The sequence below is a fragment of the Ambystoma mexicanum genome, chromosome 10, assembly GCF_040938575.1.
Source record: "Ambystoma mexicanum isolate Mex_15411 chromosome 10, UKY_AmexF1_1, whole genome shotgun sequence".
NCBI classification, from domain to species: domain Eukaryota; kingdom Metazoa; phylum Chordata; class Amphibia; order Caudata; family Ambystomatidae; genus Ambystoma; species Ambystoma mexicanum.
Genome location: NC_090932.1, coordinates 1,188,439,435 through 1,188,458,238, shown reverse-complemented (window position 1 = coordinate 1,188,458,238; position 18,804 = coordinate 1,188,439,435). Strand labels below are relative to the sequence as shown.

Genomic DNA, 18,804 nt, shown 5'->3' with positions numbered 1-18,804 from the left:
TTCCCAAAACACGCGTCAGGCAAAGTGAGGCAATTGGTCAGAATCACACACACCTGACTGCCCCTTTCCCTTCCCCAGAGGGATGAAAGGTGGAGCCAGAGAGCACATTCCAAGCAAGGCAAGCACAGCAGACAGCACAACGAGGCGGCTAAGCCGGCGCAGCGGTTCAAGAGAAGGCAAAAGGCGGCAGGAATTGAGAGGGTGGAGAGGAGAGAAGTGACCTTGCCCTTTTCATCCCAAACCTGCTGAACCTTCGTTCAAGAGAGCCTAATACCTCGAACAATAGCACGAGTGTCTTGCAGCAGATGTCAATGGTACACGGAGCAGGCTTATGCCGATAAGCAGGACCGAGGGAAACTCCTGTGCCCGTGGTACCGGCCTTGACTCCAGGAAAGCCAAAAGCCAAGTGGTTCGTCCCAGCCGGTGAGTCGAGGGGAGAATCAATAAGAACTGGGCTGTGTTGAATGGAAAGGGCAAAGTGTCAAATTTGAACCAAGTTCAATGAACTATGTAAAGAACTGTAAAAAGTGTTAAGGGGAGACCAGCAGCAGAGGCAAAACTGGCACCACGTGGGTGCTAATTCAAGAGACTCTGGTCGATCCCCATCTGAGTGAAACTACAAGTACCAGCCGTAGGAGAATCACCGAAAGAAATCATAGTTGTCATAGAGGAGGTCTAGTGAAATCCCTGTACAATCGAAAGACTTTGATCTATAGATAGTGTGAAAGCCAGGGAAGGGAATCCCGCAGTAAGAAAAAGCAAAGGAAGTGAATCCTGCAAATATAAGCAAATGTGAAGTTGGAGGGAGATCCAGGGGTGAAGCCATCACCAAAAAAGTGTTAGTCAAGAGAGGTCCAAGCCTGACCGAGGGAGATACAGGGGTAAAGCTTTTGCCCAAAAGTTAATTGAAAAAGAACTGTCATATAATTTGTGGAATGATATATGTAAGAATGGTCAGTGCCCAGAAGTGGGGGACCTACGGGTGAAGCCATCACCCTACGTGAAACTGTGATAAGCAATTGAGACGGGTCAGCCCCATAAGAGTGGGACCCAGGGGTGAAACCATCACCCTACGTGAAACTATGATAAAGGGTCAGCGCCCAGAAGAGGGGCAACCCGGGATGAACCTATCACTCAGTGAACATTGGAAACAAACTTTCATTTGTTAAAGCAACTTTATTTTGGAACAAGAGAGGCCCTCGAAAGCAGGAAAACAAAGCTTTCCGGGATCTTGATATCATTGAAGAACTGTCAAGGGATTCACACCCAGAAGAAAAGAGACTGTGTATTCATTTTGGTATTTGAATACGTCAGGTCATTGAAGGCAAGAGGCTTACAAGTGAAGCAACAGCCCTGATAGCTAAAAGCTCTAGAGTGTGTCCTGAGATCTGCCATTGGAATCGTCGTCTCGTGCTGCAGAAGCCCGAGACTGTACTGTGCCATGCTAAAACTTGAGGAAGGGAGACCCAAGCTACCGTATCCCGATATATTATTTGAGAACACTTCTTTCTTTTCTTGAGAATTATCCCACACCCCTTTTTGTAGTAGTTGCAAGGTTTGGAAATAGGTTTCTTAGTATAGGCCCTTTTATTTTGACACAATGCCACTAGGAATGCATTATTTTTCATTTGATGGTTGACGCTTATTCCCATCTTAGATTTAGCTTTAGATTAGACATTTTTCTATCCTGTATACAGAATTTATCGTTCAATAAACACCCTTGAACTGCGATCACTTGTGTCTGTCTTACTTGTTGCCACCATGAGTTCCTCACACCATGCTCTATTAGCCCTTCTTCTGTTGTGAGTGTAATGTGCATGCTGTTTGGTGCAGAAGAGTTAGCAATGCCCATTTAGTACTTGGCTTCCATGGATTTTGGTTTCTGGTGGTTCATAGTTGACAGGTGGTTTAGTACTTGAATATTGTTCTCAAATATTGCTGTGGTCCAAAAGAAAAGATCAGTGTTCATTTAATTTTTGAAAAATGTATTTATTCCCATCACGTAGAGCCAAATACATTAGTTGATTAGTGTCAAAACAACTTGTCACCCCGGGTGATGTAGTTGGAATCCTGATATAAAAGTTTCTACGTTCCCGAGATTAGCTTTTAGGTAGATGATATGATATTGTTATTGAATGGTTGCACAAGTTGGGACCAGAACGGAGTGATTTTGGCAAATCCCTTACACCTGCTATTGCTTATTCTGTATTGCACGCGTATGTGGATTTTAACTCCAGTTATCTAATAGTTCAGTAGCCTCTTTAACGCACAGCTTTGAGATTTCGAATCTTGCTGAAAGTATCTTGTAAAGAAGTATGTTATGTATATCAGAGTTTACCATGACATTTTGGATTATCGATCCAGTCATAAGAGAGAAAGGGCTAACATGGAAACGTTTTTTGATCTATTCACATATAGCCATAATTCTTTGTTTATGATTTCTGGACAAATTACAAAGATTCGTAAATCATATAACAATCCACAGTTAACATGTTCATGCATTTCCGGTACTGTGTCCTGTGATATGAATTGCCTCTGAAAAATGATTTTGTTTTACCTTCTCAAGCCATATAATATGATTAATATTTGGTTTTAGGTATTTCACCTTCTTGTCACAGAATGCCTAACTGTGGACAGGTTTGAAGTGGATTTGTTTTCTTTTATCAACATTCCTTTTATTTTTGTGTCTTAAATAGCTCTCCCTCAGTACACAACTCTCTCACCAGCAAATTTGTCAAAGAGAAATGGTCAATGCCCTCTGAGATGAGGCAGAAGTTCTTTGAAGTCGCAGACGAGGCCCACCTCTGCCTACGTAACAATGTGGATGCAATAGAGAAGTAGGTCCTAGAGGGCACTAGAGCTCTTCAGTACAACAAATGTTTTGTCTTTCTCACCAACAATGTTTAATTTTTCAATTTCTTTGTTGATTTGGTTATGAGACTATGCATCTGCATAGCAATATTAGGAACCCCTTCAATTACTATATTCAAGTGATGCAGTCATATAAAAAGGCATTTTCACAATCAATATCTTTCTGATGCAGTAAGCATTCTGTAACACTGAGTTCTTGTCTCGGGTAGATTGGTCATACTCTTAGGACATGGATCTAAGAAGGACCCCCTTGTCATTTTTATTTTCAGCCGGATGCAATTAGAACATGAAACTTTCTACAAAAACCCACACTGCAGATATTCATTGTATCTGTACATTTCTTATCAGACGTTTTTGAACATAATTCAATGACATTGATTTAAAAGGGATCTAAAGGGGCTCCGAAGGGAAACTGACTATCATCCTGACAATGCTCTAGAATTATTCTACCTACTCATAGAAATACATGTGTGCTATTTTCTGGGTCAGCTTCTAGGTCTGGGGTGCTGGGGGGAGATTTTTGTTGTGGCTGTTGTTTATTACTTGCAACCCTTGGATAGTACTTTCTGTACTTCTCTCAATATCACAATGATGATGGCACAGTTGTGCAACAATGAAGAGACAACTGACAAATAATGAAATAATCAAAAAAGAAGTCAATAGATTGAACAATGATATATGTTGTGTCCCCTTGCAAAATATGCAACCAGGCTATTGGTGTAATGTGAAAACATGATATATTTTCATCTAGTGAGTTTACATCATGCAACCTTTTACACAGATCTTTGTGCTGAGTTGTTCATCAAAATTGTACCAAAAATGCAGTTTCATAAATAATTAGGAGAATAGGATAAGGGTATGGGCAATCCTCTATTAACAATCACATGATATCTCTTGACTACACCTGGGAAGAGGAGTGATGTGGGGGAGTTCCAAAATATTTCAAAGTTAACTAAATAGTTGAACAGGCTTTATTGCTTTATGATTACCCAGTTAATTCTTTGTTAAATGTCAAATTGTATCCCGTCTCCCGGCTAATACATGATGTCTTATCAAACATATAGAACCAAATTTAGTACACCTGTTTCGTACCAATTTCAAATAGTTGGACTGCTTTGATATAGTTGCCATAGTAACCTTTCCCCACAGAATATTTTCAAAAGTTGTTCAATCGTTGTGAATAATTCTATGTAATGAGTTTAAGGTATTCTATACCAAAATCAGGCCATTATATGTTCAGTAAGACAAGCAGAACATGTAACATTCAATTTGATTATTATTTGTAGTATTAGTAGTACAAACAACTTGTTTTTTATATATTGATGTCTGATAAAGCTGAGAGTGAGACTGGGATCTTGGATGAGAGGTGACCCTGGGGGCTGGGGAAAACTGTCTGCTTCATGATACCAACCACAGTTGCATTATATGGAGGATCCCCATTGCCTGTCACCCTCCCACCTTTCTCTTCGGGACACCCACATTTCCCCTGACACCACTGAAGTAAGGGACTCAAATGCTGTGTTAATGATCCATGAGCCCTGACTGTAATATAGAAAAGAGAATCCAAGCTAGCACGGTCCACAGAATAAATCTCAAACACGATCATCATCATAATTAGACACAGCACAAGAGACAGCGGGTGTCACAAATAGAAACCGATTTTTGCGAGTCAATTGGCATGCTCAGTCCTGAGGGAACTATGGAAGGATCTGGTGCCAACGTGGCAGTGCCCACTGATCCCGAGATGACGACCTCTCCGTTCCCACCCTTTTAAAGCCTCAGACAGCATAACCGTGGATAGCACCAAAGGAGGCAAAACATATTAGATGTGCTTGGGCAAGAGGATGATCCACTATTCACCACCCATTTATTCAATGCCAACAGGGCCCAGATGGTTCCAGTTCAACTCTCATTGACTTGCTTCCATTATAAGCGTGGATGTTAAAGGGGGCAGTGGCAGTCACATCATGGGAGTTTGAAGACAGGTTGATGGCTAGGAGTTTCATCTAGTGAGTGAGGAAGGAGTTGTAGAAGGGTAAGATCAGATAGGATGAAGGAGGAAATTCCAGTCAGAGGAACCAGTTGGAGAAAAGACAGAGGAGGCCAGAAAGATGACATAGGAGGAGTTTGGATAAGAGACAAGGCAAGAGATGTCATCTGAGGCAGAGAAGGTTAGAGACAGAGGAGGTTCAGCAGCAAGATAGCTGTGGACAGAGATCCACAGGAGAAAGCCAGCATTGCACCATCCAAGATGGCCAAGGGCTAGAAGGGGTTCTAAGAGGCAGATTGTCAGAACAATGGGGTGTGAAATAGGTGTGGTCAAGAGAAGTGAAAACCCTGGGTTAACATGGGTCCACAGGCTTGTAGGGGCAAAGGTGTATAATCCCCAAGAGAAAGCGAGCGATAGAGAGATGGAAGGACATTGGCTATCTGGGAGCCATAGTGCAAATTCTGGTGGAATAGGCAGGCCCACTTAGGGAAATAAATATGACTTGCAAGTTGCTAGGCAGCTCACTGATGATTTGTACCAGGGAAATTCCTGGAATCACCCAACCTTGGCTGGGGGGTTTAAAACAATAACTGCAGCCTAATAATCTATCAAGAACCGAGGGCAAAAGAATCAGCGGTCATCTGAACATCAGACCACTAAATCCTTGGAGTCCCAGGAAAAATCTGAGCACTCTGTGATGAATCTGAGGATGTCATCACTCCCTTCCCAGAGGTAGCCTCTCCTCATGTGGCCAGGGGACGGCAGCCGCTAACAATGTCCTGACTCTGAGGGTGGCTATGGGAGGGAGTTTCACTTGAGAGGAGGCGACCCTCAGAGGAATGGACAGGCATCATCAGTTGACACATGGTATTCCCACTTTCCCTTTAGGGATATACCCTCCATTCCCCGTGCCTAAATAGCATATTGTGATTACCCCTCTCAACATCTTGTAAAAGCTACTGACAGAACTCATGAACATTTTACACCTTGTGAAACAACATATACTGAGGTGAGGAAGAGGACTGCAATGAGCAAGAGTGTGAACCATAATGCACAATTTAGTGTTGTGAAGAATGTGATTGGTCCAACACACTTTCCAGCCTGGAGTCATTAGTTTAAATCAGCTGCAGCGAGAAAATGGAGAGACCTTCCTTTTCCAAGTGTCAGCTTGGACACCGACGACAGACGCAGTATGTAGTGCAGAACAGACAGTGTCCCAGCCGGGGATCGCATCCTGAAGATTCTCCTTTTTAATGGACAAATACCTTGTCTCATCCCATGGCATCTCCTCACCACCCTGGGCTTTGTCTCCTCCTAGGGGATCCTCCCGCAGTACACCACCCCCAAGGTCATGATCAGGAAGCGGCTGCCTTTCCCTGGCCACCTGGTAGGAGAGTTTATGCAGGGGTTTAGTGAGTTATCCGTAGGATTCGTCACAGTACTTACAGTGGGCTGGGAGGTGGAAGTTCGGGGCACTTCAAGAAGGAATCTCCCTTTCAGCAGTTATTCTAGCCAGAGAGTAGAACACAGCGGTGCACGCTCTGAGCAGACAGAGCACGGTTTCCCATTGGTACAAACTAGCTCACTAAGTCCTTGAAGAGATCTTCTCCTTTTCAGGAACCCCTCAAGTAGATCTGTTCACATCCAGTGTGAATGGGAAGTGCAGTCTTTAATGCTCCAGGGAATTTCCTCTGAGAGGAGCACTAGGGTATGTGTTTGTAGTGGGCTGGGAGTTTCCACTCCTGTATATGTTACCTCCAGTCCCCGTCATTCCTTTAAGTTGCCACTTGTAATGAAATTCTTAAAAGGGTTACAAATGTGTTCCCTGCAACCCCTTTTGTGGTTCCCGTTTGGGATTTGGATCTAATGTTAAAATTCCTCATGTGTTCTCCATTTGAGCCACTTCACTCTTGCCCTTTGAGATTACTGACTTTAAAAACTATCTTTCTAACAGATATAACATCTGCACGCATGGTCAGCGAATTGAAGGCCTTGTCATGTAAGCCACCATTTACAACTTTCTATAAAGAAAAGGTTCTTTAGAGTCTGACCTACTTTTCTGCTGAATGTGCTTTCGGAATTTCATTTATCACAACAAATGGTATTGCCAACTTTGTACTCTCCACCTCACCCTGGTAAGGAGGAAGAGAAGCTTCACAGACTTGACCCCAAAAGAGCTTTAAGCTTTTATATTTCTCATTTGGCTAAACGGAGACAAGATGATCAATTGTTTATTGGGTACACCGGGCACAAGCATGGTCTTGCAGTTAGAAAGCAAACTTTATCCTGTTGGATAATTTTGTGCATTACTGAATGTTATAGACTAGCTTGTAGAGAGGCCCCTGTCAGTTTACGAGCTCATTCCACAAGGGGCGTAGCCACTTCATCTGCCTTACAAAGGAGGCTGCCGATTCAGGACATCTGTGTGGCAGCCACTTGGTCATCTGTACACACCTTTACAAACTGCTATTGTTTAGACTCTGTGTCAGGGAAGATGGCAGGATTTGGAAAAGCTGTGCTTTACAGAGTTCATGACCTTGAAAATTCTTACTTCCTCCTCCGATACCATACTGCTTTGGGAGGCTATCATAAAATGAGGAATACGTGGGAGTGCACAATCCATTTGAAGAACAAGTTACTTACCCCCCTGGTAACGTTCTTTTGGTAACGTTCTTTGGACTGGATTTTCCTCCCACATATTCCACATTGCCTCTCCCATCCTACCCAGCAGTAGAATTTCCAGGCATTACACCTATCGTTTCTTGAGCGCCTGGTCTCTGTGACCTCACAAATACCGATTATTTTGTAAGAAGAATGTGAAAAAACTGGGATCTGATGTAACGGGGGCAGTGCCTGCTAGTTATACTGTTGATGACATCAACCTAGAGTGGGGAAGGAGGCCTACGAGGGACATCAACATGACGGCGCACGGCACACATCGCCCCCAACCTCAAATAGAATTCTGAAGCAGCTGATGCTGGAAGGTGATCTAAGATGAGGAATACGTGGGAGGAACATCCCATTGAAAGACCTTTACCACGGGTAAGTAACTTGTTCATCTCCTTCATCAAACCTTTGGGTACCTTCTACCTCCCAAAAAAGGGAGCTTTTGTCTCTAAGACCTAGCGCTTCTTCTTCACCCCTCTTGGCTCCTCCCAACATGCACTAACTCTAGTAGTCACAGGGCTATCCATTCCTCAATCTTCTCCCGATGTTCTCCCTTTTCCAGCACTTGATGTTCCCAAGTATTAATCTCCAGTAGATTGAAATCCATCTCTTTCCTTTTTTTCTGATGTTCTCGTTCCACCTTCTTCTGATATTCACCTCCTTCCACCTCTTGATATTCAGCTCTTTTCACCCCCTAACAGATATTCATCTCCTTTTACCTCGTGATAATCAACTCCATTCACCCCCTAATGTTCAGCTGCTTTCACCTCCAGACATTCATACCCATAGCTCCTGATAATCACCTACTTTCAAACCCCTTTTCTCTGGTGTCAAATGCATGTGCTTCTTCCTCCTCACTCCTGGATTTCTCACAGTGTCAAATTGGTTAGCTTCTTCTCCAACCTACCAGTCTCTCTCTTCCCGCCTGTGGTTGGTAGGTTGTGCTTTAGCTCCAGCCTTGGATCCTGCTCCTTGCATCTTCCATCTTCAAATAAGCTTCTGACCTGTACCTCTCTCTTTACTGGGCAGCTTTGGCACACCTCAGGCCATCACACATCCAATAATTCTGTGCCTCCAATGGTTTTGCAAGTAGACTGTCAATCATTCTGCCAATTGTTTGCACAACGCAGATACACCACCTTCCTGAAGTACTGATATACGTCCCTCCACTGGCCCACATGCACCCACACTGTTACAAACGTACCTTTTCCTGGCTACATCACCTGTCTGTCAAAAACCATCCCCTTTTCTTAGCTCCCTTTCTTCCCTCAGACTGAGGTCTCGTCATCCCTGGTGGGGACACAATACACCTAAATCACAGCGACAAGCCAGGCACTCTGAGACCACTACAGTCGTGATGGGGTGTAGTATAAAAGCTTCATAGCATAGCCAATGAAGCTTTTATACTACAACACTTCCTGGCTCGGGCTTTGCATTTACATAGACCTGTAAACCTGTAACACTTGTACTGGGGGTTGCACCTGTGACAGTAATAAATGAGAACAATCTGCTCTCTTAGACAGTACTCCCCCACACCCTTTTTCATGCCATCACTCTCTGTGGGCAGAGGTCTGTTATATTGTGGTCTTGTCTTGTTACTGGCCTGAGTGTTGCTATCAGAATGTTGATGTATCAATGAGCGACTCAGTGGAATGTGGTGTGGATCTGTGAGTGAATGTTCTATGAGTGTCAGTTGGGGCCTGAGCTGGGTATGGTAGGATGGCTGGTGGCTCTACTCCTCTGTATGCACTGTTATTACCCATCCATGTTCCTGTCCTGTTCCATATGTGACTGTATATACCAAAGAGTAACTGGATTATGTACATACTGTACATACTGTATAATAAAGCTCTACCTGGACCAATCAGAGACTCCATAGCAGGTCTGTGTATGAGTGCGGAGCTGAGAGACTACAGAAAGGCTTTACAACAAGGTCTTGAGACATGCGTTTGTGATTCGTTGGTCTTTTTGAAGAAGGTGAGCGTAAGAAGATAGATATTGGAAATGCAATGGTTGCCCTGCCAGAGCATTGGAGTTCATGCCACATTTGGATGAACATTACGTCACATTGTTAAGAAGGCTTGCCGAGCGAGTGCCCATGGAAATAAGAGCATGCTTCTGTTGTCTGTGCGGACATGCAGTACGACTGCCATAAGATAACTCAGTGTGCCTCTGATGTGTGGGATGGGCCCTGTTACCGTTTCAGAACAAATTGATTTGTATGCTTATATTTTCCTTGGTTCTCAGAGCGTGTTCCCATACACAGACAATGTCAATAAGTGTTTCAGCTCCTTGAATGAACAAAAGGCTTATGTTCTAGGGCAGCAGGAACATTGTATCATTGTCTTCATTCATTTTTGGCTGTCCAGTTGTAAGCCCTGAGTGTGCCTAATGTGGTTCTCCTCTGCTCAATGACGAGGACTAAGTGGCACTAACCTGCCAACCTTCCCAATGACCATGGATCCATTCTCCACTAAGATGAGGAGGTACGTGGCCCTCTTACACACCCCACTAGATGTACCCAGAGTTAGGCTTGGGACGTTGTTGGAGTACTTACAGTATCAGATCTGGTCCTACTGTTCAAAGCCATAGTGCATATATGTGTAAAGTAGCCGTACTGGCCTTATTGGACAAAGCAACTATGAGTGTGTACTTACATTAGCGATATACAGTTATTGGGCAAAGCCAACACAAGCGTGTACTTACAGTAGCAGTACTGGCCTTACTGGACAAAGCCATCATGAGTGTTTTATACTCCTGGGATTATTGGGTAAAGCCTTATGAGTTTGTACTGACAGTGGCAGTACTGGCCTTATTGGTAAAAGGCAATTATGTGTGTCTGTGTTAAGGCATCATGAATTCCAACTTACAGTTACACCACTAGTATTATTGGGCGACGTTAACACGAGTGTGTCCTTATAGTTGCAGTACTGGGATTATTTGACATCATGAGTGTCTACTTGCAGTAGAATTCCTGAATTATAGGCAAAGCCAACAGAAGTGTGTTCTTGCAGCAGCAGTACTGGCCCAATCCTTTGGGTGCATGCTTGCAGTAGCATTACTGGCATTTGTGGGCAAAGTCGTCATTAGTGTGTACTTAAAGCTGCAATGCTGGCATGTATTGTGGGCATAGGAATCCTGAAAATGTGTTGGGAAAATGATCTTCTGTACTGTTAGTTACCTGACACCTATTGGATTTTGTCATGTTTACCCTACATAAACGAGTTTAAATGATATGTTTTATACCCCATTTTTCACACACTATAGTGAGGAATCCTATGGAGTCATCACTGATTCCCTGCCTAGTTGCCTCTGAGCTTTGAGCGCTTTATAAATAAATAAAGAAATGAATAAATAAAAATAAAGATCTCCTCCCATGTGGCCAGGGGACACCACTCTCTACCTGATCCTGACCCGGGGGATAGTATTATGAGGGAGGATCATGTGGGAGGAGACGACTGTTGGGGAAAGGTTGTGACCCTTCCAAGAGAAGACTTCCTCATTCCTACATTCTTAATGGCATGTTGTTCATACACAAGTCCTTCCCATTGTAAACCTCAAAAACCCCTTCTTGAAAATCACTCTAGGCAAAACATAATTTATACCTCATACATTGACAACACTAATTTAGCTTCTACTGTCTCTAATGGTTTTCTGAATAGACATTCTAAACAATATCACATTGGAAATCATAGAAATATGTGGACTCCAATTCCCAGAAAACCTTAGGTACTGAGACGAGGAAGAGTACAAATGAGTTACTGCGGTTCAGGAGAAACACAACGTCAAGCATGCAGACTTATTATTTTGGGGAGGCCTAAATGAGTGGGACATTTAAAGATTGTATCGCATTCAGATCAAGAGAACCGGAGAATAAGGAAGCAGAGCCGGAGATGAGAGAAGCAGAGCCAAAGCAGACAGCAGCACAGGGAAGGACCATGCTGGAGAAAGCAGGCACTTCTACTTTGCTGCTCGCAAGCATGACATACCAGTGTGGCGCAAGGCCAGAAGTGACACCGTAGGCACATAGAGAGAACCGTCAAGGAGCCGGCTGCAACGGCAGAGCTGGCGGGAAGACCGCTGTGCAGAGAAGTGGCATTTGTGTTGGTGGGAGAATGCAAGGCTGTCTGTAGAGCTGGAAGGAGATCTGCAGTGCGAGAAAGGCCCTTCTGAAGTGGGAGCTTCACCACTGTAACGTGCCATGGATCGAGAACGCTTCAAGATACCAATCAGTCTACTTGGAGACATTGGGGAACTCAGGGCAAACCCACAGGCATGTAAGTAGATAAAGATATTTGAATACCGACCAAGTGAGATACAAAGACAGAACTTGAACAAATCCCCTTACATATGATAACAATATGGGGAAAGTTGGAGCAAGTATTACCCTAAGCAAATGAATGCTAATGAAAATATGAAAAGGCAAAACGTGAATAAGTCTCAAAACACAAGAGATGTCAGTGCAGGGAAAGGTGGAACAAATAGTACCCCAAGCCAATTAAATGGGGCATAGTGAAGTAATACAACTGTGCTGAATAAAAGATAGTGAACTCAAGAAGAAGTCCTGGTGAAAAGGAATACACCAGGCTGTGAACATTGGTAAACAAGATACGTGGCAGGAGAGTATACCGGGAGATCTTTAAGACCCAGAAAGAGATTCCTGGCAGTAGAGTATACCAGAAGGTCCAGTAAAGTTACATCAAGAGTGGAAAGATACCTGGCAGGAGAGTATACCCGAGTATCTGTAAGATTCAGAAAGAGGATTCCTGCCAGAGGGTGTAGCAGGAGATCCATTACAGTTGTATAAGGAAACATACTTATTTTTGCAAAGTATATGATAAAGAAGTATACCTGAAAAATGTTTGTTGGCCAAAAGAACTGTTGCTTGAAAGAGACAATTTTGACAGTGTTGCCATCTTCAAAGAGCTGTTGTTTAGGAGAGACACGTTTGCCATCCATAAGAACCAGTTTCTTGAAAGAGACACTTTTGCCATTCTTAGGAATCTATTGTTTGAAAGAGACACTTGTACCATTCTTAATAAGCTATTGTTTAAAAGAGGGACTTGTGCCATGCTTAAGAAGCTGTTGTTTGAAAGCAACACTTTTGCCATCTTTCTTAAAATATCCAGGGGAAGGAAACTCACCATCTGGATCCAAGAGCTCCACATTGGAAAAGACTGTTTCTGTTGGATTCATCTATTCATTTTTATGAGCACTTTTGTGCCAAAATATAAGTCAGATACATTTACTTGCACCCATAGGCATTCATTTCTTAGTGTGAGGGTCTGTTTTGGACACAAGGACAGTTTATATGTTAGGTAACGAGACACAGACTGATATTTAGTTTTAGTTTCATAGGTATGGAAACTCATTATGATAGGGACAGAAAGGCCTTTATCCAACCCTTTTTAAAAAAATAAATATATCTGATGTTGAAAACTTTACAACTTTGTGTCTGCCTATGTACTATAAGATGCACGATTCTAACCCATTATTTATCAATGCCTGGGGGGGAAACCCTCCACACTTGCCCCTTATGTTAATGTGTGGGCCCACGCTACCCTTGCTTTCCCACGCTTATTAGTATAGTATGTTTCAGTCCCTCCACTCAAAATAATGACCTGTCACCACTGTTTGCACTGCTAAAGGTGTGTAAAAGAGAAAGTTAACATCCTGTGTTCCTTCCCTCTTTCAAGGAAAATGTCTTTCCTGCATACTGCCACTACACAAACCTTGTTTATTGTGTTGTGCATGCCCAGTTCTGAAACAAATATTAAAACTAGTTGTACTATTTATGTCTCTGTTTTTGTTGAGATAACAGTTAGCCTTGGCACAAATAAATGGAAGGTACATTGGACAATTGATTGTTAAACTTCACATTTAAGGCAATATTTTCTGTGGACACTAATAATCATGCCATCATGGACTTCTAGTGCCCATTTCAGCACCCCATGCTGGTCACTATTATGATATCTCCTCTGGAAGAAACCTCATTCCCAGTTTTTTTTTCACATTCGGGTTCCTTGACGTAGAATATACTCAGCCATAGTGAGCATGCCTGACAACAAACTATTCTATTTCACTAGGACCCAAATGGTGCAGGACAAGCAAAGGGCCAGCTGTCCCCAAGTAACAGAAAAGCACAGGCCTGACAACCACATTACCACACATAGATAAGTTGGACGGCTCTTGTGAATGTAAGGTGCTCAAGTATAAATACAGCATAAACCTGTCACAGATGCTGTTTCCTCGATCATGGTTTGCTAAGTGATAGCTAAAATAAATTGAACATTAAACAAACCAAGGCAAAGGGTAGCATGGGCAGGATAAAACAATGAGGTCATTGGAACCAATTTTCAACCTCCCAAACTGCATTGTTTCTTTAGCAGAGTTTTAACGCACTTTGCAGCCAACATCACCTAATGCAGTGCTATACCATAACTCAATATCCCATGCTATGAAATAGTCAATCTTAACCCTTAACTGAAAAAGGAACACTGCAGACCCCAATGACTCACTAATACTAATGACATTAAGATGCACATCCTTCCCAACCTGCAGAAAATAAAGATACAGTAAAGATACAGTTTTACAACTAAACACCTCTACAATATTTAATCCAGAAATCCAAAAACTGCAAATAACAAAGCTAACACATTGAAGATGATAAATGAATACCATCTTGGTCCCTAGTTATTCACAGAAACTTGATTCCCACAATTATACCAGACACTCTTCTAAGGAAAGTTTCCAAGATGCTAACAAACCACCACAACTGCAAACCAGGAGTGGTCCTTGGCCTCATCCATTCAGGAACTATTAAATGCTTAACCATACAGAGTATACCTAGCTGTTCAATTGAACATCTTCCAATCAAGTGCTTCTTAGATGCTAATCTCAAAATGTCAATGGTATTCCCTTGTGGACCCTCATTAATGATTCTGTCCTTTCTGGAAGAATGGACTAACCTTGTCAACACTCTACAAATAAACACAACTAGCTTGGTTATTCTTGGCCTTCTTAGTGGCTTTTACCTGTGGCCTGATTGCTAGAAGGACAAACCTCCCCAAGACAACTTGACTATTATGAACAACTTCATCCTGCAAACCTCTCATTTGGCCCCATTCAGAGATAGGTACTTGTGGTGTAATTTTACTTGCACCATTCAGATGCACAAACATCCCTTCGACAACAACGTACTCTCCAGTTCATTTATTTGAAATCCTACCACATGGAAGTAAATAGAAGAATCACCCTTCCACCACGAAGAACCTTAAAACGCATAACTGTGAATGATTTAGAAATTGCTTTCATTTGTCAATGACCCTATAGAAAACCCTTTGCCTTCGTCAGATCCCATTTAACCACACAATGGTGAATGCTAATGAAAAGCAAAATACACAGGCTGAATGGACGAAGAGCAGGGACCTGCCACCTGAAAAGCACAGGATAAAAGAAAACGTTGAAAACAGTATACACTTTAATGGACAGGGTACATAGAGCGTTCTGGGTTCTAAACTCCAGAAATCGAAATTACTGTAAAGCTAAAAGGGGACCATAGAGCAATGAGAACAAAACATCAGACTACCTTTACTTCTGCTAAAGAACTGATGGCAGAGAGGGCCCAGCTACGTGAAGAAACGTCAACTAAAGGACAGAACAGAGATGTAAAGATGAAAACATCAGAATAGTTCAGCAAGGTAGAATCCATTTCTATACCCTTACACAATGTCAGTCCGTTTCTGTGAATAGAGTGCTAGAAGCAAGCAAAATAGCAAACAAGGTACAAAGGAGCATCTTGTTACGGAAAAGCCACCTTCTGCTTCTGCAAATCCTAACAATACGCCCTATTGCAAGAAGAAAGGAACTTTAATTGACATTGAGAAATCACCTAGCGGAGAACCAAGAGACACCCTCAAAACCTAAGCCCTGTTAATGCTCCAAAATAAACTATGATCAGGGAAACATCAAACTGCATGACTTAAATGTCCTGTAGAGAGCACAACTAGGTGAGTGGTGTTCAGTCATGAACAGAGATTGCATAATCTTTGGATGGTGCCAGGGCAATCTCCCACTGTTAGTTTGAAGATGATTGTATACTAAATGTGACTTCGGAACTGGTTGCAGAAGAGGCTTGGAACAGTTCTGGCATTTAGTGGATGCCACCGGTCTGCCAATTGTTTGTCAAAGCCCAAGCTCAAAGTGTTGCCGTATATGGACACTCGATTATAGTTCAAATGGATGCTTGTTGTTTTTCACTTTTACTGCACTTGATTCTTTCTACAGTTTCAATTATTTGTATTTTACTTAAGGTTGACCGTTATTTCTATTCTTTTTTTGTTTATGTGCACTAAATGTTTAATACCGGATATGTGTTATTAAAAACAAATGTCCAAAGAATTGTTCAAATCAGGACTTGTGCCCCAACAGAAGCACTGAAAACATGTCATTTCCATCATAAAAGAGATCATCAAAGCTTCCAACAGCAACAATCTGTGTATTTTGCACCTTCTTTACATGCCAGCTAAGTACAACAGAGGCATCCACATCATATTAATTCCACACCTTAAACATAGTATAGACCTATGAATAACTGCCCTCAATTGGGTCCATTCAAGAACATTCCATTTAAGTAACACCTGGCCAATTTGTATCAAACCCAAAAAGGCTTATCTGTACGGTACCTCAAGGTTGAGTACATTCTTTATGTCTCTTCACTATATACACACCACCTTTGACTGAAGATTTAGCTTTTAAACGTTAGGCCCCCGATTCTCAAATGGATGTCTACCTCCCCAACAATGTACTTGACAGTGGCAAAATCCCAAATTGCTTAGTAGCCAAACAAGGGTGACTAAATGACAACTGCCTTTGGTTATACAGAAAAATAGTTATTATTTTGGAAAACTTAAATTCTGAACATCAACTATTGAGGGACATTGAATTATAAATGAGGGCCTTCAGTTCTAGGTGCTACTATACACGCAAACTGTAAAACAAAGAAAAATATGTGACTGCCATCTTGTACTCTCTTAACTTCATCCCCAAATAAACATGGTGAGCTTGAATGGCCATTGCAAACTGCATCTTATAAAATAGATCATCCACTCTTCGATGTCAACTACAAAGTTTAGATAAAGCAATCTCTGATGTTATGCAAGCTAGGCTGTTGCAATAGTCGTTGTCTTGTTCGACCCAAGAAATATATTATCCACTCCAACTGGCAAGGAACAAGGCAGCTGGGATAATCTTATGCCTCAGAATCTCTCCTGCACTGGAGAACTGAAATGTCTAACCATAGAACAATGAATCATATACCATTTGCCTATGTGGAAATGCTTGCTGGGCCTGGCCCAAACTACAGTATTGAGCATTTCAACCACTACATACATTCATGCCAGATCCCTAAGATCAGTGTTGGCCCAACAACTGCAATTGATAAGACCTAAAAATGTAGTGGGCCAAGCAGTAATACAAAAGATATTAAATCACATATCATTTTTATTTAAAGAGGTTGTCAAGGATAGGGTAAGCCTGGTTTAATGCCTACTGGCCCCATAAGTAAAACTACAAACAATAGGACTCTATTCAAATAAACTGTGCATTGATTGAGACAGTGTAAAGGGGCTTAGTATATGTAACCCCTCCATGGTGTTCCCATGACTTTAAGTTTTTGTCTCTTCCAGATATGACCTCTCCTATAAAGAGCATGTCTTTCAAATGGATGACCAACGAAAGTTAAACTCCCTTTTCTTAAAAGTCCTTATCCTCCACGCTACCCTAGTATAAAAGAAGTGGTCCATAGTGCTACCCAAGTAAAAGTTCAAAAACCTTTTTTTGCAAGTCCAGCTCTATTCTAATAACACCAGAAAATGCCTCCACGGGGTTAGACTTTTGAACCACTTAATCACAGTCCGGTCTGACTTTGTTGACCTGTTTTCGCTGTGCTCTTTCAGGATCTCGCCCCGGCTTGGTTTGGAGACTCTTGCCAAGATTTTATTTTAGCATTACAGGAATTTCCGTAGGTCTCTACTACACAGTGTTCATAGCCGGTGTCTCTTGAACCTGCATATATTCAGGATACTCCCAGGTCTCTCCCAGACCAAAGTCCATTCTAGGTTTCTTGACAAATACCTCCGGACCATGGGGTCTTTTTCAGGTTTCACGCCAGGCCCCTCCTGGACCGTGGTTCTGGTCTTCCTTGCCAAACGGTCCCTCCTGGCCCTAGCTTTGATATAGATTTTCAGCAAGTCCCTTCTGGAGCTTAGTTTAGTTTGGATTTCCTTAAAAGGCCCCTCCTGCCCTTTGTTCAGCAGATCATCCATGGTCCAGAGTTCTAACTCGGGCTTCTTAACATGTCCCTCTTGCAATTTGTTCAGCAGGTTCTTCCTAGACCTGGGTTTAGTTCTGATTGTTCAGCATGTCCCCCCTTTTCTTGGTTCTGGTTCAGGCATTGTACAGGTCTCTTGAGGACCTATGTTGTTGTTCATAACGTAGCTCCTGGACCTTGGTTTTGTTTACTGGTATTTTGATAGGCATTTCTCCCACCCCATTAGAGTCCTTGACAGGCATTCAATAGTATGCCCTGCTGCCTGGGTCAGCCTCTCTATCCCGTTACCCTGGGGTCACTGATGGAGGATTTAAGCTCTTGTACATTTAATTCTGCAAAGTGTGGGAGCGTGTTTCTCTACACCCTGTTTAGCCTTCTCTTCAGGGTTTCCAGCAATGGACTGCTTCCGGTCTAGTGTCTTCCAACTTTCCCCAGAAGCTCTTAGCCTTCCACCAGCCAGCATTTCTCCTTTGCATTCCCTCATAAGAACTTGCATTTTAGCAAGACATCACAAGCAGGCATGCATGCCTCCTGAAGGATCCTCTCTCCTTCTACAGCTACATTTATACTTCATTAATACAGGCGTGGCTTCTACTGTGACCTCTCATAGGTTGCTCCTTATTTCAGTAAAAAATCTCAGATCTGAATGGTTATTCCCGGAGTGTTGTTTACTCCCTCTCATTATTTTATTATTAGCTTCTTCCTCAAATTGAATAAATACCTGATACATTTAATCGTTGGTAAAGAGGTTTGGCGGGGAGTTAAAGGTGAGTGTGGCTTTCAGCAAAAGTGAGAAGAACTGACCATTTGACTGGACACAAGAATGAAGAACAGCGTCATTACCCAAGAAAAATCTGGAAGAAGCTTGGCCACTGGTTCCAATCAAACCTCTCATTTACCCACCAAAAACAAAAACCACCAAGATGTCCAGAAAAATATCAATTTG

At 42.4% G+C, this 18,804-nt stretch overlaps 1 protein-coding gene across 2 annotated transcripts in view; it reads left to right on the top strand.

Moving 5' to 3' along the window:
- Positions 1 to 18,804, top strand: part of CCDC60 (coiled-coil domain containing 60) — an 879,096-nt gene that overhangs the window by 783,283 nt on the left and 77,009 nt on the right. For both annotated transcript variants that reach the window (XM_069619175.1, XM_069619174.1), the window contains exon 12: positions 2,697 to 2,837. In XM_069619175.1, coding sequence (XP_069475276.1) covers positions 2,697 to 2,837 — 141 coding nt within the window. The remainder of the gene's footprint in view (positions 1 to 2,696; positions 2,838 to 18,804) is intronic.